This window comes from Tyto alba, unplaced genomic scaffold (genome assembly GCF_018691265.1).
Source record: "Tyto alba isolate M040663 unplaced genomic scaffold, T.alba_DEE_v4.0 Super-Scaffold_40, whole genome shotgun sequence".
NCBI classification, from domain to species: domain Eukaryota; kingdom Metazoa; phylum Chordata; class Aves; order Strigiformes; family Tytonidae; genus Tyto; species Tyto alba.
The window spans coordinates 5,627,153-5,655,122 of NW_024881316.1; the positions used below are offsets into that span (position 1 = coordinate 5,627,153).

The window sequence follows — 27,970 nt, forward strand, 5'->3', positions numbered from 1 at the left end:
GGTGTGCGTGTGCCTTCAGTAAGCATTGAGAAGGGTTAGCTGCCTGGGAGAACGGTGAGAGTCAGTATCTCTCCAAGCCTGGCTTGGAGAGAAATCCACTGTGGCATTATTTAAGACAAAGTGCTTAGGGTAGTGATTTTATAAATAAGAAAATAGGAAGGAAGGAAAAAAAAAAAAAAAAAAAAGAAAGTGTGATATGACAGCTATGTTTTAAGTCAGCAATTCAACTTTTTGAAAGGATTATAGTTTTCCAATCTTTCCTACTCACTGGAATGAGATGGAATGACCTTTTCTGCTGGTCATTCATTGCCCCACATTTACTGAAGAAGATGCAAATATCATTAATTTGCAGCAGAAATTGGGTCAAAAATGAAACATAGAGGTGTCTTTTAAAGGCTACTGTGCAGCATGACCACCAAGCATTAAAATCAGGGTTAAAAATCAGATGGGGCTATTGTGTTTAAATAATCTTCGTCCTGACACCTTACATTATTTTCTTGCATTTTTATATCAGACTCATGAATTCAAGTCATACCATGTGGAGAAAAATATCTTCCTTTAATAGTTTAACTCGGGTTCACTAAACATCTACTTTGTAATATCAGCTAAAGAGTAGTTAGGCATTTATGGAAGACTTCTATGGAAGCAATTCTTTTATTGAATATTTACTGGTTTTACATAGAAATCTCCAAGCAGAACTTCTGCTATGATGTCGTTTAAATTCTATGACTCAATGAAAATGTCATACACTGAGCAACATTTTCAGTATTTTATACATTTCTGTTATTAGTTTCCTCCCCCCCTCAAAAAAAAAAAAAAATCTCTATCAAAGGGCTAGATGTCAACACCACAGCATTTTGTTAATTCAAGGTTATTATTTTAGATAGTGTCATGGTTTGAGCAGGACAGGTAAGATAGCAAGTCTCATTAACAATGTGAAAATTTTAATGGTTGATTGGAAAGTTACAGTTGTTCTCTTTGGTGAGTATTTGTGAAAAGAGTAAAGCCAGATTATCTACAGTTATCTCTGATACCACGTAGTAGGCAGTAGACTTCATGGGAAGCCAAGGAAAGGCAAAGACAGTCTGTTGTGAGTAAAGGAGGAACATTCTGAAGGTTTCCTACCTCTCCTAGTGGTAGGCAGTGCATCACACACAAAGACCAAAGAAGATTTTACTTGACAAGGAAATGTGGTATCACTTAGCTATGAGCTGGTCTTGAATTTTTGTCCATCAGATTGTTTATGTAGGGGCAAAGATACAATGGTGCTGTGTGTATAGTGAAACAGGAGAATATAGAAGCTGAAGCAGCAATTCTCCCAGTTCTGTGACAACATCCCAGTGGATGAAAATAGCAGGACAGATCCTAAGCAGGCCAGAGATTAGTGTTTCTGTGTTCTCATCTAATTTGGTGTCCAGTTCATTGCTCATTCTGAAACTTAGTACCGTGTCCAAGTAACTGGAAGTGTTCTGTATCCGCTCTTATAAAAAGCCATGTAAATTATTTAAATATATGTGCTGCTTCAAGGTCTTCAGCCTCAGTGGGTGTAAATGGATAACCTAAGCAGTTCCAGTACCGGCCTTGTCATCATGGTGCAGAAGGGCTTGTTGCATGATGGTGGAACATGCTTTACAGAACTGAGGCAGATATTCCGTGGTCCCAATTTCTTCTTCAATTCTTGGGCCAAGTAGGTAGATCTCTGTTTAATTACTTTTCTTATCTCCTCTTCATTTGAACACAGCTACCCTCAGCCAATTGTTAACACACTCCAAACCTGTTTATGAACAATCTCTGTTTTATTTATTTTATTTTATTTTATTTTATTTTATTTTATTTTATTTTATTTTATTTTATTTTATTTTATTTTATTTTATTTATTTATTTCCTCCTAGAAATAAGAAACAAAATTGTATCACCTGCAAGAAAGACATGGTTGATACACAGGTAAACTGGTATTTCTCTCACATGTGTCAGCAAGTTAAATTAAACCACTCCACAGCTGCTCTTCCTTTTGACTACTTAAACAGTAACCCCTTGCCATGTAATGGATGGCACTCTGCTCACAGCAAACAAACTGCAAATTTTCCAAAGGAAACATGGTCAGGACACTCTTGTTAATAAAGCAGCATCCCAGCATCACCAGAGTCCTAGCACACCCATTCAAACTGATTTATAATACAAGATAAGAGTTTTGATTAGTTGGAAGATGAACAGGTTAGACAGTGCTCAGAGCATACTTATTTTTAACAATTTGTAATCATATTTTTTAAGGAGCTTTAACAGTGAAATCTTCAAAAAATGCCAGAGGAAGCATAAGAAGGGAAGCAATTAAGATGTTTCAGTGTTTCAGAAGTAGATAATGAAAAAGGTTAATCAAAATTAGGATGAATAGCATATTTCAGCACAGATCACAGTCATTTCCTTGGACAACCACCTTAGACAAATAATCAGATAACTTTTTCCCACATTTATTGCCACATCAGCAGAAGTGGAAAGATAATTCTTAGCTTTTGTAGAGTCAGAGTTTAGCGATCCCCTCTTGAAATGAGTGTAGTAAATGTTGTCAGTGTTCTCACTTGCTCCCTTGGGCAGGTTTCTAAATGGATTCAGAAGCCTGGAGGATTTCTGGATGCCCCATGTTCTTATATAACTGCTTCAAACCAGTTTGCATCAATTTCAGATTTCTGCTCTGTCAGCTCAGAGCTCTTTTCCTTTCCCAAATCTCTCTTACTTCTTTCTTATTAATTTTTTCTCTTGTAAGTTTTCTTTTCTTTTGTTCTGTGTAAAATGATTACTTTTCACAACAACAAAAAAGGATGAAAGTGTATCAGTCATTGCAGAATGCATGTACTGATTGGGATTCAAAACGCACTTCAGCACTGCAGAGGTAATTTTAGAAAAGGTCTCCTTTCATGGACAGTTATTCTCCAAGCTTTGACCATATGCTTCAAAACCAGAATAGCCATGTTCCATTTCCAGCTTCCCAAAACGTTCGGAATCTCATTTGCTACCTGCTCATACACAGCATACTGCACTTCCTGAAATACACTTACTTCACACAAGTTACTTAATGACTGACAGTAATTCCTAGCTGTGAAAAATTGCTAGAGGTCACTCTAAAATCAGTAAGCATATTTTCCAATAAACATCAAATTATTAGTTCTTGTGAGTCCTTTACAGGTGAACAAAGAAAACAAACCTAAGAGCTCAACTGCAATTGGTACCTAGTTTTAAATAGATTCTTGCAAGATACTTGTCTGAGGTACTGAATGTCAAGAAGTCTTCCCTTATTCCAAACATCCCAAATATATTTTGATCTAATTGTAGGCTTTCCTCTTCCAATCTACAGTCGCTATTTTCTTCTCTATGTTCTGATGGGAATACTTTCAAATGTAATCATATATTGGTTTCAAGAGAGTCAATTCAGTTTGTAAATAGCTATATCTAGAGAGATGCAATATACTGGAGAGGCCATAATCTGCCACACGTGATAGAAATTATCTAAAACAAGCTTCTTACACCATATTCACATGTGGTGTAAATCTAATGAGTTCTCTGGTAGGGTTACCTCTGTCTTTTCCTGGACATATCCTTTTTTGTGCCAGAAACTGTCCATATTCTTCAGTTGAGTTGTAGGAATCGCCAGTTTCTTCTATTGTCTTAATCTCAAGTGTGTTCAAGCACAGATGTCTCGTTTTCAAGAACACTGAGGTACTGTTGCATGTGCAAAATAGAGATGTTCAGTCAACTGCATTAGAAGCTGGCTGGAATTTAATCTTCCACTTCTTTTAAGAGATGGATAATCAGGAATGTCCAATAAGTAATAAAGATTGTAATTAAAATGATAAGTAATTGGCTCAGAGTTAAAAGAAAGTGAAGTTTACAGTTCTGTGTGAAGAAGAATCAAAGAATTCCCTAATGTAAATTATAAATATACGCAAAGCTGTATGTGCTATTTGATTAAGCAGGATAGTATAAATAGTCATGTAGGTATTTATTTTTTTTTAATAAGGAATCAAAACCAAATAACTACTTAAGAACTTGCAGTCTATGACTATGCAAAAAAGTGCCTAAAAGCTGTAAAAACTCCAGAGTTCATGGTTGCCCTGTACAAACACAGGTTGTATCCATTGCTCTCTGGTTTTCCCACTCTTTATTAGGACCCTTATGACTATCCAGCATTATAATTGAAACTATAGTGTATTTGTAAGATGTAGATTGAATACCAGTACAGAGAATGTTTTCTGCCTCTGGATCTATCGTTACTTTACTGAGGTGTAAGAAAAACTTCATAAGTGTCGGCATTTTGCAGATGAACTAACTGAGCAACAGAACACATAATAAGCATGCCTAAGGTCGGCCACTGAATAAGTGGCAGAAGCAAGAATTAAATCCACATCTTCTAGTTTTTCTAGAATATGGGCAGTGGAGAAAAGGGCAAGTCAAAGGATCAAAAAGCAGTGAGACAAAAGATGCCTTTCCCTAACTAAACAAGATAAGCTTCTGACTCAAAACATTGCAAGTTACTGCTAAAATCAGTACCAAACTGCAGAACCTTGCAATGGCAAGATGTGAGCATGCCTTCAGACAAAACCTGAGCATGTCAAAGGCACCAGAGAAAGTGAAAACTGTTGTAAATGATACCAAGACTAATTCAAGCAGTAGTCAAATTCCACAGCTCACTTCTTCCATGTAGGAGTCAGCCTGTAACTGGATGGAATTGAATGAAAAAGTGAAAGGTTTTTTGGTATTTGATTAAGCTGTTGCCAAAAATATAGATAAGAGATTCTACTCTTATTGATTGGCTTTGCTTCTAGTAAAATTGTGTTGTGTTACTAAAAACAAATCAGGGTTAATATGCACTCACTCCTTTAATAGGCCCTGGCAGTTATGAGGTGGAATTAATTCACAGGATAAATTCCATCTGTTTTAAGGGTCTGAACTGCTTAGTAACAGGTAAGATATTTGATAAGAAACACATCAATACACAAGAAGTTAAATTAGACAACTTGTATAAACACTTCAGTAGTGTAACTGTTTAATATATACAAGAGAAATCTTAAAGACACTCATTAAGAGTCACAATTATTCTGTGCAAATCTTCAGTCAGTTTCATTAGCCACTTTGATCCAGACCTCAGGAAGAAGCCCTACTCCGTGTCCTAAATATCTGTTCTTTGGTGCTTAAGCAACTAAAGACCCAACTTCTTATTTTCTCAGCTTTTGGGGTGTTGTTTTTTTGTTTGGTTGGTTGGTTGTTTATTTTTATAAAATTCGCTGCCATGGTGAACTTATGTGCAGCTGGTTTCTGTGACCTTGAGTGATGAAAAATTACTGGTTTGAATTTCCCCTGTAATTCTAGTTCTTCATGTAGTGAGTTTTGTTGATTTTACTGCAGATGGTGGCTTGCCATGTTATAGAGGAACAACAGGATGGGTTGTAAGTATCAGTATTCAGCATGTTACCCTGATTTACAGAGCCATCATAGGTCTTGTACCCTTGCAGGGGGTACTGGGACCACCCCAGCCAAGACAAAAAGTGGGCAGCGGGCTTTCTGACAGTTGAAAAAACACTGTGATACTAAAATGGTGTACCTTGGACGATTACAAATTTGCTTAAATTACAAAGAAGTTATTACATCACGATTTAATTTTAAAACCAACATCATCCTCTTCTCTTATGTACAAACCTGAATGTACAAAAGCTTTCAGTGAAAGGTTTTTGTGAAAGTCAGATAAACATTAAACAGTAATGTACACTTAGATATCAGACTTAACTAATGTTACCCAAATTATTATCTACGAGTAATTTGTTTTCTCTTGATACTATAGAACTAAGTCCTAAAGTTGCTGAAGAAGGAGTGAATTTCAGCCTTTCTGGCACAACAGTACACCAGGCTTGTTTAACAGATCCTGGAGTGGATGGCACCATTTCCAGGTGATTGGTGCTGCAGAGACAATTCCCTCTCTGATTGGGATTATCTGTTCAACAGGCTAAATTGGAAACATCCCCATTGAGTTCACAATAATAAGGTCTGAATTTTTAGTAAGATTTATTGCTGAAAAATAAATTTTATGACTGCATTAAGTGAATTGCCCAGCAAAGACAAAGAAAGCAAGATTTTCATGTTCCATTTAGTCATTGACATTTACTTCTCATTAAAAAATAATTCAATCATGACTATAGAGAGCAGTAATGTATACCTGCTTAGCCTTTTCTGTTATGAGAAAGCACTCAAGTGCATGATTGACTTCAAACATATTCAAGGAAACCAAAATACATGCCTTCTTCTCTGGATTCTGTTATAATTGGCAGCAATCTTCCCACTAGTACACATAAAAGCTGGAGTAGACTTTAAACTTTAGTTATGGTACTAGCCAGGAATTATAATGTTTTACACCATCCTTTTGAGATCAGTTGAAATACAGTCTTTTTCTCCTTTGAAAACTCCATTTCTATCTCAGATTATTTTTATAACAGAGCTCTATCAAACTTTTACCCATTTGCATCAGCTTCCTAGAACTCATTGCTGTTTTCCAGCATCATCTTACTTCTGGAAACAGGGCCTTAGTGCCAGTCAAGGATTCTCACATGGCAGGAATTAATACCTCAAGGTCTTTTTGTTTTATACCGAGAAGGTAAAATTGCTGAAACTGCTAAAACTTCTTGGGTCATAAAATCTCACCTAAACATCCTTTATGCAAGAAAATGCCTTCTAGTCTCTTTTAACAAGAGATTTGTTTTTCTATATAATAAAGAATTTGCTCTCAACTGGCTGATGCTACCACAAACGTTAAATCCATAAGCATGTATCTTGAAAAAGTGGCTTTTATCTGCAGTGCAAATTTAACATAAAGAAATATGACAGCATAAGGCTAATATACGTCACACTCTACAAGGATTAATAGATGGACTCCACCGCTACATACTGTGCTTTTAAAGGAAAGATTTCCAAAGGCCAACCTAAGGCTAAGTGTCTGTCAGCCCCTGAGTTAAACTTCCCTTGAAACTACCAGGAATCCAATGCCTGGTACATTCAAGAACATTGTAGCTCATAGCCTGAACGCAGAAGGGAAAAATATGGAAACAGTATGTCTGAAGGGAATATAATGGCAATATGACCTTTTAAGCATATTTATGAATAGAAAGGAAAAAAGAAATCATTGAGTTTCTAAAAATTAGTTATAGTCTCTAAAATAATAGAATGGAAGGAAACTGAGAAGGAACAAAGATTTTTTTTTTTCCCCCTGGTGAAAAGCCTTTGTCTAATGTAAATAAAAATATGAGAGACAAAGGGAATAGACACAGACAATGACTTGGGGGAAAAAAAAAGAACATAATCTAAGCCATATTTGCTTGAGAAAATTATAAGCATTCAAATTTATGGGCATGAACATTTACACACTGGAAAAGAATTTGGAAAGAATGTGTTAAAAATTTAATGTGGTAGTTACCAACACTAAAAAAGACAGCCACAAACCTCAGATTCTGTAAATGAATGTACATCTGAAAAGTAGTTACGTTTTGAAAAATAACCATGTCAAATTCTCACCTTCCACTGAACAGATCTAATTCTACTCAATGTCTCTGCTTCAGAGTTGTGTCTTCTCTTTATTGAACATATTCTATCATGCATACATTTTAAATTTGTTAGAATTACAGAGTCAATTCTTTTAAGATAGAAAGAAGAGAGATTATCTCTCTAATTGAGTAGAAAGTTATTTACTTTCCAGAAGCAAATGCTTTACTGATGGTAAAACATAATAAAGAACTGAAAAGAGAAAAGGGAATCAAATACTATTTCAATTACCTATAACTACATCTTTTCAGATTAACTTGATTTTTAATAAGGTAAATAATAACAAGTGATAAAATAGCATTTCCTAAAATAGAGATTGCAAGTAAATATCACAACACTTACTACTTGCATTCTGAGTCTTCAGCTGGAGAAGGTATATTTGCAACTGAATGTAGAGTCACCAGCAGAAAATTTTTGAAACCGCTACATACAGCTAGTCTATACAGATCAGATATTTTATGTTATCAGATTTTATATGTTATGATGTTGGAAGTTATTAAGTCAGTTAAAGAACAATCTAATGACTTCAAGAATTATGAGAAAAAAAATTAGCTAAATTGTGGATGGCACTAGGCAATGTTGATAAGAAACAAGCTTCCTGAAAAGATTTTCAGGAGAAAATAGGTTAATGTGGATCTTTCAGGGGCTGACCGTGAGGCCAGCCAGATTTCATATTCTTTCTCAGAGACCTGGGACAAAGTGTAGGAGTGTGTCAGTAGTATTCCTAATGACATATGCTGGGGAGATGTGGCTGATGTGAAGGAGTGTGACTATAGTACACAAAGAAACAGATAAAGAATAGGGAAGGCACTAGAGCAGTAGAAATGCGGTAACGCTTAATAACACAAAATCACAGAATTTTTTTCTTATTAGTAATTTTTTATAAGTAGGAAGCACTGCTGTCAGTTAGAAAACAACGGAGGAAAAACTCTTGGGATTGCTGTGGGCTGTCAATAGGCCAAAGCTGCATGAGAAGCACATACAGCTGTAATACATGTAAGGCTCTGCCTTTCTGAGGAAAAGAGGGAAATGTTAATACCATTCTCCAGGCTCACAACAAGGTCTGAAATACAACTCTCACCAGCTGTTTCCAGGAAAGATAAGATATTCAGACTGGAATAAGAACAGAAAAGAACAATTATTAGAACCAGAAGAATGGAGAACTATGAAAATTCACCTAAGTTTATTTTTAAAAGAAAAGGCTCAGAGATGTATGCTTGCTCTCTATAAATCAGGATCAAATACAGCAGAAAGAGTAAAGGACTGTTTAAACTAAAGGCCAAAACTGATACCAGAACAATTGAGTAGACCACAGTCAGGAGGAATTAAAGGCTGATAACTTGAAGGTGATTTTTACCTTCCAGAACAGTGATGTCCAGTGATAGCCTCCAGTAGGAGTAATGGAAGTGAAATCATTACTTCTGAAATGAAATTACTCTATTATGAGGAGGTCTTTTCTGACTGTGTTGCCTGTGACAGTCAATGGCTCAGTTCTGTGGCAAGGGTTATTTTTTCTAATCTTAGGTTCCTGGTTTTCCTAAATCTAAAAAAAAAAATAAAGCAAAGCAACAAACAAACAAACAACAACAACAACAACAAAAAAAAAAAAAAAAAAAAAACCATAACATGTTAAACAAAGTACCCACTACCCAACATATCTCAGCTGTTTTGTTCTTTGTTCCTCACTGAGATAGGAAGCAGAGCACTGAAGTGTCTTTGCATGCTGCCAGTTTACTCTGATTTCTATGATTCTGTTTTATATCTATTTCAGAAATAAAAAACAAGCTAATGTTAGAAATGTGGGACTTCCTATGATGACATTTGGCACAGCAACTGACACATGTATCTAAGTGATGTTATCTGGCTTGACTGTGAGATTCAGTTAAACAGTAATATATTTTTGAACCAGAATATCTTGGACAAACTTCTGTAGCTATGGCTAATATAATGCTAAACATTAGATAATGTTGTTAACCAACAACAAATTAGATAGTTGAATTACTTGGAAGTGTTCATCACTAGATATGGTTAAATGAGAGAAGGCATAGAAGCAGAGATGTAGAGCAGAAATGGTGGCCATTTCTTTGTGCAGTTTTTCATAACAGGTACTGAGCAAGATTCAGTCTCACAAGATTTGATAGGCCTTATCCAATTGCACAGATGTGAGAAAATTTTTTTCAGCCTAACTTTGATTGCACAAACCAGTCATCTGGGTCTCTCCATGGAGAAGCACTACTAAGAGTAATACATATATCTTTGTCATATACCTAACATAGGAAAAATTGCCCCTGGAGTTCTGTTTATTTTCAGTGATTATAGGGAGCCAAGATCACTTGGATCCATTAAAGGACTAAATTTCAAACCGAGAAAATTAGCTTAGAAGAAATCCCACCCTCAATTAAAAGGAGAAAAGATAGTACAAGTCTTCCCTGATAAATATAGGGAAGTTCTTTCAGCCACTAGTGGAAAATAACACGTACAGAAATGATTCAAGAGGGAGTACAGTGCATGCTTACCAACACAAAAGGGCTACAAGATAGTATAAAGTAGGTATAGGACTGCTGCTGTTGGACCTGCTCTTCTCAAAGTCTGAGAATCTAGGTAAACTCCAAGTGAGAGCAGAAAGGAAGTGGACTACGGTTAACATCAGAGCTGGAAATTTAAAATAGTTTCCTCCAAGCCAAGCCAGTTTTCTGGGAACTGTTAGATTTTGTAGGGGAGGACAGGCCTAGGTGGGAGGAAGACTTTAAAGCTGGTGCGACTCGTCATTGTAGACATAGCCCACAACAGATGCCACTTTCACCTTTCCTATTTGAAGAATGAGTATGTGCTTGTGTTTTTAAATGCCTGATACCTATAAATCATCTTGTCTTTGACCTGAAAGATCACTTGCAAATTAACACTTAAGCTTCTAGTTAATAAAGACTCTCTGTCCAGGAGCGTATAAATAAATTCTGACGACAGCACATAATTCAGTCAGAGGGGATAAACAATGACTGATGACAACACATAATGTACTTGTCATGTTCCTTGAAGTTGTTACTGGAGTGACATCCAGTATATGGATTATCACACTGTCGGGTCTGCTACTTTTTTTTAATGGATTGGGATCATTCAAATCAATTTTTTTAAGAGTTTAATCTGTAGGAGTAGAATTGAAGAGAAGGTAGGACTAACCACAAATTTGACATATTCACAGATTTTGCAGAACAGCAATTGTGCTTTAGTACATTTTTCATAGGATGTTTCTGAGATGGAAATTAACCTGGCATGGGTGGAAGGATTAATTGAACAGCTAATATCTCTGTCTTGAGAAACTGCTGAGAAGCTTTAAAATCTATGGCAACGAGGTGGAAGACACTGAAAGGATGGAAAGAAAGAAGTTTGAAATTTTTTTCTGGCTTTTTTTTTTTTTTTAATAAACTTATCATTTTAGCAGAAGGCAAGCACCCCTGTCTTAATAAAATATAAGGAAGTTATAAACTGTAGAATATGGTCAAAATTAATTGAGATTATAAAGTTTACTGCATAAATTACTATTTAAATATTGTGGTTCTGAGCCACCACAGGAAATGATACAAAAATCTGTATGAAAATACATGTGCCTCTGGACACTGATATAAAAAGGCATTGTCTTCTGAACCTCAGTGTAAAGAATGGGACAGTGGATATTACAACACTTCCCTTAACATCAACCACAGGACAGCTGTTCAATGTGTATTCTTTGTTGATTAAATTTAACATTGTGCTGGTTTTGGCTGCGGTAAAGTTAATTTACTTCATAATTGCTAATATGGGGCTGTGTTTTAGATTTGTGCTGGAAACAGTGTTGATAATTCAGGGATGTTTTTGTTACTGCTGAGCAGTGCTTACGCAGAGCCAAGGCCTTTTCTGCTTCTCACACCGCCCCGCCAGCGAGTGAGCTGGGGGGGCACAAGAGGTTGGGAGGGGGCACAGCCGGGACAGCTGATCCCAACTGACCAAAGGAACATCCCAGACCATATGATGTTGTGCTCAGCAATAAACTAGGGGAAAGTTTGGCTGGGGGTGGGACTGCTGCTTGGGGTTGGATGGGCATTGGTCAGTTGGTAATGAGCAATTTTTTTCATTTACATCACTTGTCTTTCGTGGGTTTTATTTCTCTCTGTTATTTTCCTTTTTATTACAAATTATTATTATTGTTGTTATTATTATATTTTATTTCAATTATTAAACTGTTCTTGTCTCAACACACAAATCTTCACACTTTTACCCTTCCAATTCTCTTCCCCCATCCTGCTGTGGCCGGGAGTGAGTGAGCGGCTGTGTGGTGCTTAGTTGCTGGCTGGGGTTAAACAACAACAAGCATAAAGTGTGCAAGTTTATAATCTGATAGTCTCATTCTGAGTCCAAAAGTAATTTCCAATTTAGTATGATTTATCCTGTTGATGTGAACAAAATAAAGCAGAAAAAAAAAAAATCTTAACTTTTTCGTAAAATGACATGTACAGGCAGTTTTCAGATGCTTTGAAACCTGTGTATTTGAGCATAATGGTACCCTTTGATGCCTTGCAGGAAACACAGTTTGGGACTTCTATTTTCCTGAAGATTTTGCATCCCTCAGTGTTCACAAAGCTAAAGGCACTGGAGGAAAAAGATCATATATGCGTCATTCTCTCCACAAGATCCAGTCAATAGTGCCAGCAGATATGCTTTATAGATGTCTGGCTTTGGTTTCAGCATCATAACCAGATGACAGTGAATCATACTTCATAATTTATTAAAAACGTTTGAAAAAAAATACATTTGTCTGGCTCATTCCCTCTAGCTTAAATTTGTTTCTTTGGAAACACAGTTATTTCATATCTTGTAGCATGCAGAAAAGGCACATGAAAAATATGAAATTAGGAACTCTTTTCATACAGGTCCTTTTAGGAAATGATGGTCATAGAGTTGGATTTCTGAATGTGGCTTGGGGGTGTCCAGGTGGAGCTGTCACAGCTGCAGGTTCTTCTGTATCTTCCAGTAAGAATGACAAACTGGTACTTTGCAGTAGACTGGGAAAAAAAAAATATTAGAGATACTGAGAGGGACCCTAGACAAATAGTTTAGAAGAGACATCTAATTTGTAAGTGAATTTAGGTAAGGTGATTTCTATATGGACACTGTGGATAAGGACCTTTTACACAAAGTCCTGTTATTAAAAAATATTTTATAAATATCAGTGCTTTTCAAAGATGCTTTATGCTTCTTTCCTTGGTTTGTACAGAATAAGGCAATTTAAAATCAGGAGTTCTTTCAACCGCATGTATAACATTCCTCCAAGCCTAAATCAGGGGGTGTACTAAGGTAACGATTACATTTTGATAAAGGAATCAAGAAAAACATATCTATCACACAAAAGCTATGTAATATAGACATTATGAAACTGGAAAAAACAAACTGTCAGTACTTAGATGAAGACTCTGCATACAGTTTTAACTCAGTTGCATAACAGGTTTGATTCACATCACTGGCATGCCCTTTCTCATTCACCAATGGGCACATGAAGGCAACTGGGTTTTGGCAGCCGTCTTTGCACCATCATTACATCCCTGGACACATGCAACCAGTTTACATGCAATGTTTTTGTAACTGCAATGAGTTTTGACAGGTATGTATCTTCACTTTTTAATTCTATACCCCAGGACAATAATTTCTGATTGTGTTTATGCAAAGCTGTAATTCAAGAATGAGAAATTCCATCAGTCATGGGTTAATCATTTTTTTAAAACTGCAGGTATCCTTTTCTGATGTTTATGGAGGTGGCAGAAGTATTTTAAGTCTCGCTATAGCATCATGCTATGCACAAAGCCTTAAGGGATTCTAGTCACCTCCAGTGTTACTGTTCTGGGGCTTATCTTTAGAGGTGCAGCTTCTAGTAAAGGCTTAATGTCACTAAAACTAGATTTGTTTTAACAATTCATGTTTCAGATAAAAAATTTTCTTCCAGGCAGACTGCAGAAACCTACTGTATCTGTTATTTTTTAAACCCTTTGTTAAAATGCAGTAAGAGTACAACAAGAATTTTAACTTTTATGGTAACTACAGATTTCAAAAACAGCTTCTGTATAGTCTTGATCTTAAGGAAAAAGTGACCAAATTGAGAAAAGAAAAGTCTAATTTGGACCAAAGAAGTCTTCTTTCATATGTCAGAGAGAGCATGAAGGAAAACAAAAAGACAAACTTTACTGCATAGCACGAGGCACTGGTCAATCATTAAGAAGACTAGGATAAATAAACAAAGTCAATGGGAAGGACAGTTGCTATTGAACTTGTAGCATACAAATCAGCATGCTCCCATGGAAGTGGAATGTAGTCACTAAAGGGAGGGAGAGAAAAATTATCAGAAAACAGCAGAAAGTAGAAAATTGAAAGTTATAAATAATTTTGAAATGGATAAATTTGAATGGAGCTGTAGTCACTAAAGGGAGAGAGAGAGAAATATTATCAGGAAGCAGAGAGTAGAAAACTGAAAGTTATAAAGAGTTTTGAAATGGATAATGTATGGCTATCAAAAGTGGTTACACTAATCCATGATATTAGAAGTCTTATTTAGTTGACATGCAGTTTAAAAAGAAATTATTAATTCATTTGAAATACAATTTTGAAAGCTCTGTTCTTATATTTGCATGAGTAACATGAAAAATTACAGTCTTTACTATATTCCTAAAGAATTTACACATAGGAGTATCTTTCATCTTGTTTTTTAGAGAAAAAAATTTATGCAAAAGACAGTAAATATTAAGGCAGGAAAAAGACATGACATCCTAATGAGGAAAGACAGAATATCAAAACCTGGTATAGAAAGTAGTTTGTATCCCAAGTAAAGCTATGTCTTAAAATAGACATTTGATTTTTTCAAAATTACTGCGGCTAAGCCTGTGCTTTCTTTTCTATTTCAAGGCAAGATTTTCCACCTCAAATACACTTGCCTAGGGAAAGATCTTCAAATTACTTCTCTCATTTGTTTTATTGCTGCTAATACAAATTATGACACTACAGCCAAGAGAGACAAAGGTTTTTCAGATAAAAAGCTCCCAAACTGTTTAGTGCTTGATAGTTTCAGTAAAGCATCTCTGAATCCACTTGGGAGCTTTCATTAAGTGAAAAGATTAAACCTGCTATTTTGCAAAAAATCAGCAGAGTTTATCAGACTTTGTTTGACTGTAAAAATATTCCCCATTCACAATAAAAGAAAGAAACATCGTTATGAATTAGTAAATACTATGGCTAATGCTGCATCAGACAGCTTCACATTCTCTCTCACATTTCTCAAAAATAGAAGCACTTCTAGAGGAAGACAGGAGCAGGTCAGACCTGGAAAGGCACTTCCAGAAGAAACCTCAGCTGAACAAAATTACTATCACACACAAATTAATATCTGCAATAACTGGATAACACTTATTCCTAGAAATCCTCTGCTTCATAATAGGAGTGAACTATGTCCTGCAATAGTCCAACAGATGCTTTAATTCTTCAGAATTTCTTTTTGCAAATCAGATTTATTTATAAGATCTTAAGAAGAGGCAAAACCAGCTGTTCTCTTCAGGGAGCTTTAGGGGTCAATTATGAGGGGTACAATGTATAAAAGCTTGCTTTTCATTACTCATTTTAATATGAAATGAAAAACATTAAGAAAAGCTGTGAAAACTATGCAAGTTGAGTATGCATATTAAAATTTATGAGAAAGTTTCTTAAACTGACATCAAACACATTTTTTTTAGTACAGATTCATGTTTATGCCACAGGCAGACGTTGTCCAAATTAAACCAGGATGAAACTTTGGTAGCAGAACTTTTGCATATTGGTTAAAAAAAGTTTCATAAGAAGCAACTCACAGCACCTGTTCTCTGGATGAGGATGCACATAGGCACACATAGACAACGATCCTAATATAATTTACCCCCATGTACATGAAGAGTAAATCTGACTGTTCAACAAAAATATCACTATGCAAGACTGGTCTAAGTGAAATCAGAACTGCGCACACTTCTCAAGCCTGAATATTGATATACTGTTATGTTGCAGTCTCTGGTGAGACAAGAGAGGTGGTGAGATGGGTGAAAAGGGGGTCCAGTATGATGTCCTACACTAACATTTTTACTTGGAACATTCCAGTGAGCCACTTGTTATAAATTGAATATGAACTTTGCAAAGAGCAATGTTCGTGACTTCTTTAAAAAGACAAAGGAACGCTTTGGCCAATGACATTTTTAAAAAAGAGCCAAGATTTACAGGTTCAAAATAACTGATGCAGATTCAGAAGTCACATCATTCCTTATTCCTTCATGGCACGCAAGATGCAGCTTGTAAAGCCTATGCCAGACTTTCTTTCTAAGACAGGAGGCTGTGAGGCACATCTCATTCCCTGTAGCATGAACCCACTGGAGCACGTCACAGGAAGATGCCACTGTTTGGGTCCCTTCTTACACAATGCACCTGCTTCTTATAACTTTGTTTATAAAAAAAATGTGTAATCTTCTTGATAGGGGTTCAGTTGCCTGTGATCTGAGGTATACTTTTGGTATGGCACAGATATATAATCTTGTCTCAGCCTCCTTAGAAAGCTGATAAATGCTAAGCTGTGCTAACTTACCTAGAGTGGAACCATGTGTGATAAGAAAGGTAAGATAGATTGAAGCCATAGATAAGATTGTTAAAGTGGTGACAGTTAGCAGCTCAAAGGTTCAGGAAGAAAAACTCTGGCACGAAGAGTGCCAGATATAAAATACTGACAAAAATCAGGGAGTCTGAAGGTGCCCCTTCACTCCCATTGACAGCTGTACAGCAAAGACTCAAGGGTGCCATACAGGGGCATACACTTAGCCTAGGAGCTTGCCAGTCCTAGCTGTCTGTTGTCTATTGTAATAGCCAATGAATAATTGCTTGTTGTAAATATCCTCTTTACAAAGTGTCTGTGTGCACAGGAGAAGTTCCCTGAGCAAGTTCCTGAGAGCTACATAGGGTACCAGTCAATTCTGAGGGCTGAATAAACATTTATTTAGCCTATCCCCTTAAGGCTTCAGGGGAATAAGTGCAGAAGTGAAGCTGGGAAGATAAATCTGGAGTAAGTAGCTCTGTGACAGCTGAGAAGAAACAGGCAGGTGTTACAAGTGTTTGCAGCAGCCAAGGCTGACAGGCATGAGAAATGTGTTCCTGGTTTGCCCACTGTTGTAATGTTGCTCTAAGAAATATTTACCAAGGCAATATCACTGGGAGGGTGGGGCCATCGCTCTACGAAAGTCATGGGCTTTCAGTTATTTAAAACCAGAACCACTTGATTTGCCATGGACTAATCCATTTACTCATTCTTCACACTCCTTTTTCTGTCACTTCTTGCTTCACTTCACATGCAGTCATAAACACCCTAGCCAGAGGAAAAGGTTAAGCAAAAAACTCAAATCTCCTGAGCAACCCTTAATTTGCCTTTGAAGTGTAGTACACTTTGCTGCCTCTTGGGGCAATCCTAACAGCAGCGCATTTAAAACCAGTTTAGATAATATATTAATAATAACATTAATCAGATAATTTATATTAATTTGTAACAATAATAATAATAGTGTCAATATACTATTTTGTGGAAACATGCAATACACAGTAATAATATTAGACCATAGGATGACAAATATGATAGGTTAAGATATGACCAGAGGCAGGAAGAAAAAAAGTGAGGAAAAATCCAAGCTCTAAGACACATTTCCCCTCTCCTTGTCCTAAATGCATGACAGAAGTATGACCACATGTTTATGGATTTGCTACAAATCGGACAAGATCACATGCAGTTAGCTACAACATTAACTAGGAACACATGCTCACATGAAATATTTTCTCTTTCAGAGTGTCACCTTGGCTTTCTTGATCATGCCATGTACTTTGGTGATGATTAGTCTATAGATGTTCCTCCAGGCAGCATTGTAGCAGCAAGTTTGGCAGAAAGGCAAAAATAAATGTGGTAATAGACACCACATACCTGGTGCCTTGTAATTTTTGAGAGCTCTGCAGGCTCCATCTCTGCCTCCTTCTCCAGCTCTCTGTGTCAGTGACACAACTCAGACACTGCCCTTATCATTTGTTTCAGGTAAGTATTCTTCAGACTTTTCCCAACAAAAGACTTTTATTACTGATAATTACTTTGTCAGATGAGGGCGCACACCTACCTTTGAGTTCCACTCCCTGTTTGAAGTGGTAATTACCCCTTATTTTCAAAACATGTTTTCCCAAATGCACCACTCGTTTCATTTCACAAATTTATCACCAGACAACAGGCAAGATTGAAAATTACATCCAAACTGAAACAACCAATAGGAACTCACTGCTGCAAAAGAATGGAGACAAAAGCTGCTTGATAAGTGTTTACGGTGAGGCTAATTTCTTATTGTCTGGGGAAAGGTGTCAGAATACCAGCAGGCTGGAATGAGTTTGAGTTCCATCAAGAAAAAGATTCATTTACATTTACACTGAATTGAATTTTTGGTGGTGTTTTCATTCCATCCAGCCTCATGATTTCCTTTTCATCTTTAAGTTCATTAAATGACTTTTTTCCCTTTTCTCAGATAAATATTAAAAATGAGAATTAGAAACCCAGGGAAATTTTCCTTTATAGTTATATAACAGTATATGAAAACGTCCAGCAAAATAACTGATCCAGAAAGTGTGAAAAGATACTTTACAAAACTTAGGGAAATACACTTATATGCAGGCCAGATTTTAAGGCACCATTAGTAACCTGCCCCTTACTTTTGTGAGTATCCTATGAAAATTCAGCTGTGTATCTGGGACAACAATGTCCACATGGCAAAAAGAGCAAGGATCAGCCAACGCATAGGCAGTGACGGACACCTCTGGATCTGGGAGATGTGGGTTCAGTACCCATCCGAGGCTCCTTTGCACATGCTGTTCCTTCCCTTAATGATCTTCAGTGGCATTAACACAGTTAGTCCTATCACCAGCTGCATTAGTCTGATACCCACTAGACTGGAGATGCTATCAAAATGAGTTACAGTCACTGTTGATAAGTTTTGAGCTGCGCTGGGTTCTGGTCCTTTGAGCAAAGGCAATATCACCCGTTAAGCCACACGTCACACGGTGCCTTAAGAGCCTCAGCCTTTTGCGCTGTGAACAGCCCTCTCCCTGAAGCTCCATAGCTGGTTTTCTGCTGGCAGCTCTGCGCCTGGTCACCCAAGCTGCCGTGGCAGCCTTTCCCAGAGCCTCTGGGGCAGCACTTGCCCCTTGTTCCCACGCTGCGGATCTTGCGCTGTTATCCTCCCGGCCCTGCACCTGCGAACCCAACAGCACTGTTGCAGGGGGTTCTCATGGGAAGTGACTGCCGCCGGCGTGAGAACCACCCCTTCTTCCCCTCCCTTTTCCTGCTCTGTGGTCAAAGCTTCTGGTTGACATTAGTGGGCCCAAAAACATGCATGCCCCAAGCATAGCAGCAAGTCAGCGTGCAGCCTCAGCAAAGCGTGCTCTCAGCAACAGCAACAGCCTCATCTGCAGGAGCAACTGGTAAGAAATGAGTCCTGATGAAAACTGTGTTGATACCGTGGAAAAAGCATTACAGGGGAAACCACGTACTGCACTGGAGAAGAGACCCAGAGAAGGATGCTTGCCTGGAGCCTCCCTATTGCTTCTCTTCTACTCGTTCTCCTTTCATTTTGATTTTTCCATTAAAGTAAATATATGCCATCAGCTATATACCCTGCTAATACATCTCTCTGTGTGTGAACCTGTCTTGAAAACCTTTGTGCAATACAGAGTTAAAGAGCAAATAACCAATGTTCTTATGGTTAGGTACCTTGTGGGCTTAAGCAGATTGAAGCAAAAGTGAGATCTCACTAAAACCTTCCTGCTAAGGAGGGACAGATGAAAGCATTAAGGAGTTTTTTGTATCAATCAACTGTAAGCACCAGCTGAAGTTCAGTCTCATTAATGACAGGCAGCAGGCATGTTAAAGAGGTGATCCACAGGGTGTATAGAGAGCACAGCACAGGATGGAATATCATGTCCTGTCACCTTCCTTGCAGCCAGTGGGAAGAGAGAGTCCTGGGGTAGGTGCACTTCTTACTCCACGTCAGCTACTAATGTCACTTTTCTGTGAGCTTCTAATGCCATTTTTCTGTGTTTCCCCCACACATCCTATTTCCATCTTACACGCTTTCATTTTCTCACAGATTCTTCCTGTCATTCACAGTTTATTCGCTGATTTTTTGGTAATGGCCATTGTAACTTTCTTCAGCATTCATTGGAAACACCTCTGCTGCCAATTTTAAAAAGAGTTGTAGTATTGTTCCCTTACTTTGCATGGAGATGTTATTTTCACCACTTGAAAAACGAAATCAAGCTCAAAGCATACGTGGTACACTATGCTTCCACGGAGACTAAAAGATCAAATTTTGCGTAAAGCAGGAGTAATCACAACTTTTAAGAACCTGAGAAGCCTGTAAATTACTCTCAATTACACAGATTCTGTAAGCAGTATCAGTGTCAGAAGCTATTTCCATGATGCAGCCAGTGAAACAGGAGAGGTAGCTGTACCAAGAACGGTACAAAGTAGTTCTACCATTGCAAATGTAGGGATTTCTGTTCTTTCTGCCACCATCATGAGGACTGAGAATAACTGCATGAAATTAGACATAGCTTTTTAAGATATCATATGCCAGAAGAGCCTTTTGCTGATTCTAGCAATAATTGCTATTACTTTAACCTTATTCAGTGAAAACAACTTGATTGTTGCAAAGCTTGAATAATGAAAGAAATCTATTTCATACTTATATTCAAGCAGGACCGAAAATAAATTATTATCCCATGAAATATGAATCTTTCTTGATCTTATACAATGGTTTCTGATCTTCATTAGCCCAAGGTCAACAATACCAAGCAACTGAAGTGTTGCATGCACCTTATTTTGACAGGCTGGTGAACCCAATCTGTGAAAAACAAGTACAGGACCTTGAGCAACATCCCAAGGTCTTGTACGCAACATGTTGCCAGCACCTACAGACAAGGATCCTCTGATTTGTATTAGATATTTACATTATATAAAATATACAAGTATGGCTATGTATTTATACAAATACAGCAAGATGGAAAAGGAATGACGGGTTTTGAAAGTTACTGCTGTCCAGTTAATGGTATTTCCAGTTATTTAGTGGTCCCAGTACTGGACTGTTTAATCCACAGTCTAATTAAATTTGAGGATTCTGTACGGTGAACACATTCTTCAGCAGTCAGTCACTTTGTAAGCTTCTGCTCTCAGCTGTGCTGAAGAGAATTCACAACAGTGCTCCTGGTTTTACTAGAGTAAAGGTAGATACATACCAGGGTATCTGAAAAAAAAATGCAATGTTCAATTTGCACACATTGCAGCTGGTATTATAACTGCCTATCTGGCTTCATGTGTTTTTAACAATGTAAATCTAGAATACCTCCACCAAACTCTGTTCCTTCCTTTTTAATACTTTATTCAACCTAATACATATCTATACCTGTTTTTCTTTCATAAAATATTTTTAAAATGGAATCATATTATTATGAAGGGTGTTCCTTGCAGGATTTTGTTGTGGTTTCTCTGCATTTATCTCACTTGATCTGTGAACAGCATAAAGAGTACACTGATAGAGTCATTTCTAGCCAAGGTATAGGTTGAAAGTGATGGAGAATTAGTCTGTTACAATTTAATGGTAACATAAAATTTTACTATTTAATGTCCCTTGTCCAGAACACACCAAAATACTAGTTTCTGGGGGGGAAAAAAAAGTCTTCTGCAAGAGTGATGTACTTTCCAAATCAGCTTTCTTATATAGCTGAGCACAAGTTCTGTGGGATTCCACATGTAGGTGATAAACCTTCAGAATAAGAGTGTCTTTTTCAACAGTGCCTGAAACGATCTTAACATTCATATTACACTAGCTTGGAGTGTTTTGTTTTATTGGACTGTGATTTCTTTCCATTCTACAAGCACTAAAATTCAGTGAAACTTTGACCAGTATTTAAATATTTGTCAGTTTTATCCTTTCAACTTGTGCGGGTTTTCAATACTCTGACTTGAAGACTAGAGGATGGAATAAGGTAGAGAAGCTGATAATAGTCAATCACCAAGAAAATTATTTCCAAGTAGTCTTTAAATTCCTAATAACTTGTCTTTTTCATGGCAGCTAGTAAATCACTAATTTTTAGTTAATTTCATAAAATTACAGTTTCAAAAATATCTGTGACTATGATTCAGAGTTTTCTCTCTCTTTAAAAGAAACTGAGTCAATCTCACTCCCACAAGAGATCTGTGTTTCATTGCTACTGCCTAAAACTCTTTCAGCATTTTGCATGAAAAAGGTGAAGAGGACAGAATAATCCATTTTGTAGAGAATGGTCATAAAATAGATATTTTCTACAAAAAAAAAAAAAAACCAACCCAAACTTCCTCCCTCCGTTTTGTGTAAAAAGTTGACATTTGGAGCTTTCATTTAGCTGTATTACTTGTTATTAATTGAAGAATTATGAATTGATAAATGGATGAATTGAGTTTTCTCCACCAGTTACATCTCCCCCATTTCTCTTCAGTGTTATATTTCCTCACCCACCTACCAGCTCCTGATGTCAGAGGGTGAGTTCTTCCACCTGTCCTTTTCCCTGTCGCAGGGAGTGAGTGGGTGGACATGGGGCCAAAGCAGAACCATAAGCCTTGTCACCCACAATCTGGGTACCAGTGCAGGGCTAGGACCTCAGCAACGGACCTCTCATCACATATCAGGGCAGCAATGTGAGCTGGCAGCAATGTGATGAGAATCACCCCTCTGCCAGGGTCTCCACCAGGAGACCCTGCTGACAAGAACTGTGTCTGTGGCAGCTGGACTGTGCAGCACCAGAAGGATGTTGGTTGGTGTTGGTTTCAGGTTGTCCCATGTGGTTATATCGCCTCAAAGCCATCACAGGGCAGTGCTGCAGCTCCCTTTAAACTACTTTACAGAGTGCAATGAGTGTGACAACCACAAAGTAATTAAAAGACTCAGGGCAATGAAAACATTCATCTTCCATCACATACTATCTACACCCCATGCTTTTGGCCAGGCCCATGGCTGGTCCCAGTATGCCAGATTCTGCATGAGCAAAGGCTAGAAAGAAAAAGGAAGAAATTCATTGTTAGGTTTCCTTACTTTTGTTGGATTTATTGTAAGATGATCTGACACTATTCTTCTCAAAAAAAGTTGTTAAACTGTGAATTAGTGGTCATGTTAGTAGATAGTCTGATCTCACCTGGAAATGGAAAGGTATACCAAATGCAGGGGTTCTTGTACCTACCCTACTCACTCCTGAAAAAATAGAAGTAAGATACACCTCCCTTTAACTTTCCCTTCTTTTTTATGATATGTGAGTTGTTGCATTTAATATTCTGGTTTCAGCTCAAAGATTGCCCACTTTAATCCATTTTGATCTGATAAATTAATGGTTACGCTAACATTTTACAAAGTGAAGGTCATGAAACAGAAGTTGAATTTGTTTTGTACCATAAGCTACTGCTAACTGAAGATTGCTTCTAAAGAAGTCTTTGAGTTGTATCTTCAGTTATGTAGAGGCTAAACACTTAAATTATAGCTATAAAAGACTTGAGCGCTCCTAGAGCTCAAATATATTAAATGTTCCCTTTTTTTTTTTTTTTTTAATAGCAGTCTTGCCTGTATGAAATTATCTTCAATCCTTTTCCAGAACTAATTTAATCTCAGATTTTGTCTTTGCTTGTTTCTTGTGTGTCTGAGTTTTTAAATTATCTCAAATGTTCATCTACTATAATTTATTAAAAACTCTTATGTTAATTGAATAATGTTGTGACCAAAAGTATAATCAGTTATAACAACAGTTGTTGAATGTTAAGGGAATTTCTTTAATAAAAACCATTCTGACATGTTGTACTAGAAAACTTTTAATAAATGTAGTTTCATTGCTATTCTTAGAATTTTTATTTTGCAGTCAACAATATTAGCCTAAATATTTTTTTTCTATTATATTGTTCTCTTACCTGCTTTTACAAGTACCTCACTCTTTTCCAGCTATTTCACCTAACCCACCTGAGAACAAGATCAAACACAATTCAAATCAATTTATGTTTATGGGTTGCATCACATTCTGATGCCCCCTGTGTGGGTCTACTCAAAAGTAATAAAGTTCAGAGATAGCTTGGAAAGTTGTGCTTCTGATCTAACCTCACCTGATGATGTTCTCTGGTAAGCTTTCAAAGCTCAAAAGAAAATTGACACATAAAACAGATGAAATACAATTTCCCAGTTTCTGTGATGGCAGCTCCTGATCAGCGTGTTTTAGTTCTAGGACTACATGCTTTGGATTTCAGCTTGTATCAATTTTTTATGAAAAAGAAACTTGATTTCTATTTTAGTGTGGTTTTTAATTCCTCAGACAGGAGGATCACTTGCTTCTTTGCTTTAAGTCTCCTTTAAGCTCATAATAGTCATATTTTAACTGGATATTTCTGTTCCAGTTGCTAGCAAAAAAGTGTAGTCATAGATGAAAAGGGATGCAAAGCTATATAGCTCTCACATTGAAAAAGAGGAATCATTTTTAATTAAAATAATTGTCAGTATTGAATCAAACTTATGTAACCAATTTTCAGTGGCTCCTGTATGTCTGTTGTGTAGGATCAAATTCAGCCTAACCAGAAGAAACAATAAGGTGCAAACAACAAAAAAATGAAGTTGTTGAGAGCTGGAGTTTGCTTGCACTGTAGGTGAATTTGGTCTCAAATAATTGCCATTCATTAGTACATTCAATCCATGCCATCATTTTCCCACCTTGACTTTCCATGCCAGGGATCCTTCCTTGCTTTGCAGTCTGGTCATCATGTTTGTAGTAAGCACTGTCTCATTCCATGTGACCCAGCTCGTCAATCTTCAGGTTTCTAAGCCAGCCCTGACCTTCTATGTGAGCCACAGTGTCTCCATCTGCCTCAGCTACACCATCAGCAGCATTAATCCCTTTCTCTACATCCTGCTTAGTGAGAACTTCCAGAAGCATCTCCAGCAGTGCAAAAATGTGGAAGTCAGGATGGCAGAACTAGATGTCAATGTCATTGAAAACACCCTCAAGTCAAGATTTTGAAAGGAAGGTCTTCTCCCAAGAAAAAATGCAGTATTTATGTGTAGATTTTATTGGTTGCAATAGATGGGCCTGATTTCACTTCCTCTGTGAAAGTGTAACTCAGAAGTGGCTTTGTTGCTAGAATTGCACCAGTGTCAAGCTGATGTAGGAAGATGAACTGCACCACCATTTCATTTCAAAAGCTGGAGCTCCTGGAGGAGGGATTCTCTGCAAAAACTTCCTTTGTTACTGTGCTGTTGCCTTTTTGTATGATGATTTGTACATAGATGAAACAAATGTATGGAGACAGAAGTGGATTTTAAAAAAATGTAGTCCTCTGGTAGTAAGAGAGAATACTGTGACAGGCTTTTGGGATCTGACACTGTGTGTGAAGCCATGGAAACTGTAAGTTAATGATCAAAAGAGACTGATGACTCAGAAGTGAGTAACTATTGATTTTTACCCTATCTACAGCTGTCTCATCTGGCACTCACTTCTGCAGTTATTAAAGTCAGGGGAAAGACATAAATGGCCCTTTCTGAGGAAAACTAATTTTTAATTAACATTTGTACATATTCTTACACTTGTTTGTGAATTCACAGTGTACATCACTGGAAATTATTAAGCCTAAATTTTTAAAAGAACTGTATGTTTCAGGAATATGTCTTTGCTTCTATTTTCTCAAAACCCCTGCTTCCAAGGTGGCCCCAAGAAGGGAATTCAGTCCTGAAAGAGCTCAGTGCTGATTTCATTACAAGTGCCAAGAGGAAATTGGTGCTTGCCCAGGATGTACTCTCAATCATTTCAAGAGGGGTGGAAGAATGCCTGCTTGTCATCAACACTTAATCTACAAGATATCCGGCAGTCGGATGTAATCAAACAATATTATTAGGACCTTGCCAGCTAATACAGAAAATCAGTGAAAAAAACAATTCTGTTGAAAAATCTAATGTTCCTGAGAGACATTCACAGTTTTGGTGTTCACCACACTGTGGGTTTATGTGCATCATGTTCTCTTCTCAAACCACTTTCTCTTATCTCAAGACTTCATTTATCACTTTGTTGGGTAAGGATAGCATTTCACTATGAACAGAGATTTTATGGCTGCAGTATTCTTGTTATTCAGAGACCTGATGAGTCTGAAACGCTTCGGATACACCTCCTCACAGTTGCAGTTAGCTCCCATCTGGTTGTCCAAGCCCAAATGGACCTTTTATTCATTTATTTGCAACATGGTGGAGGGCATGATTTGTGATCCCACTGTGTGATCTGTCAACCCACTGCAGGATCTATGACAAAAGAAAGAAGAAAACATCTTTCACCAGGGGAGGGATGGGCTGCACATTCCCAAACTTTGGATTGAGGTACTGCCCTGTCTTCTATTGCCATCACTTGGCATCTGCCAGTCCCATAGGGTCTCACACAATACAAAAAGAAAAAGAGTTTAAGGGGTCTGAAATCATTATATACAGTGTAAACCAAAAGCTTTACATAGAAAAGGCATCATAAACCACTTGTGATGGTGTTATTGTAACCATAGTAGCCTAAGGAAAATACTCAAGATAAACTTTATGAGTGGAGGAAATATTGTCATTAAACCCTACAGATAGCTGCAAAATTGTAAGATTTCAACATATAACAATTTGTTCAGATCTGAAAAGGTTGTATGCTTTTCCAGCTGTATGAATTAGTCTATTAAATATCTTATCTCTACCTACAGGCCTTGTCATTAAAAAATAAATAATTAATTATCAGTCTGCAGGCAAGGTGGCTTATTATGTATTACCAAAATAAGGCCCTGCTAAGTGCAAGTTTGTTAGCTCACTGTTCCAGTCTGTGCCTGCACGTGTCACCTTTGCTTCTGAGTTATAGCTGTGAATGTATTGGTTTTGGCTTTTTTCCTTGTTTTTTCCCCCTTTTTTTTTGCCCTTGCCTGGCCTTTTGAATCAAAGCAGGTCGCTAGGTGCAAGTTCTCCCCACCACAGGACATTTTTCTCAAACTCGTCTACCTGTTCAGTGAGTTACGTCAGTTACTCAGTAACTCGGGATACAATATTTAACACTTATAACATGATAAAATAGTCATTTTTAATATCCTTGGTATTCTTCTCTTGCCTGTCACACCTCCACTTTTCTATGCTTCTGAGGTCATAGCAGTGAAACAGAACCACAGAAGCACAACTTCATGAAATTATCCTAACAACAGCAAGGTCGACAGGACATTGAATGTCCTCTTGTATGGGACACTAATAAAATAGTTTTCAGTTCAGTGTTTTTCACACCTTCTCCATATTGCTTTAATTCTCTGCATCTGAAAATAAAATGGATGTATTTCAACTAAATTTGTGTATTAAAACTTTTTATTTACTACATACTAAATTCTCTAAGTTAATGAAAGTCCATAAAGGAATATGATAGAAAAATTTATTTTTCTTTAATGTTTTGGAGCATTTGATCTTGATTATGTTGTCTCCCACACAGCTAGAATAAGCAGTTCACTGGAAAAGAAAAACAGCCTATAAATGTGGGAATAAAAGGAAGATATTGCAGTCCTATTGAATTTAAATAGCTCTAAAAACTGAAAAGTAGGTAATTTAGTATGTCTTTCAGTTAAATAGTACCAATGAAGTAAATATGGATCTGAAAGAAGAATGTTATTGTGGGCCTAGGGAAAAACTATAGAAATCCATGTAGAGGCAAAGTATTGCTGGAATCAAACTGGAACATTGAGTCCATTCCCTGCTGGTGACATGTATTTTCCGAGGCCACTGCGTCATCACATATAACTATAAGCTATGCAAAAACTATAATTTCAAAAAGTTTCTTTCAAGATACTTACTTACAATCTGGTGAGTAGTATCTGTGTACAGATAAGGAGTATACTCATATCTTCAAATAATTTTTTTTATTATTTATTTTGCCTGTAACCCTTGTGTAAAATGCAAGCTTTGATCAGAATTATAAACTGTGTGCTGCAAGCATTGTTCAGTTCAGCATTTCAAGCTTTTATTGTATTTGAACTTATGGTAATAGGTTGAGGGGAAATATACTGTCATTAAATCAGAGCATTCCAGCTGAGAGTTTCCAAACCATCAGGAAGCCAGTCCTGACTCTACTCCAGGGCACTGTGGACTTGAAACTGCTTCCAGAAAATTAAATGTCAAAGCTTTGGGATTTAATAACGGATCACCTGTTACATACATTGTGATGACTACTGTAATCCAGTCTAAAACGCTGCCTGCATGAGCAAACTGGATGTCTGAGTGAAATTGGATAGCCTAGGAGTTGG

General features: G+C 37.1%; 1 protein-coding gene across 1 annotated transcript; it reads left to right on the forward strand.

The window, feature by feature from the left end:
- Window positions 1–1,550: 1,550 nt before the first annotated feature.
- On the forward strand, window positions 1,551–24,702 carry MCHR2 (melanin concentrating hormone receptor 2). Its single transcript, XM_033008454.2, is given in 8 exon segments — window positions 1,551–1,687; window positions 5,909–6,044; window positions 12,483–12,582; window positions 13,055–13,114; window positions 13,117–13,214; window positions 23,622–23,710; window positions 23,712–23,813; window positions 24,435–24,702. Coding segments are annotated over 8 exon segments (990 nt in total).
- The last annotated feature ends 3,268 nt before the right edge of the window (window positions 24,703–27,970 follow it).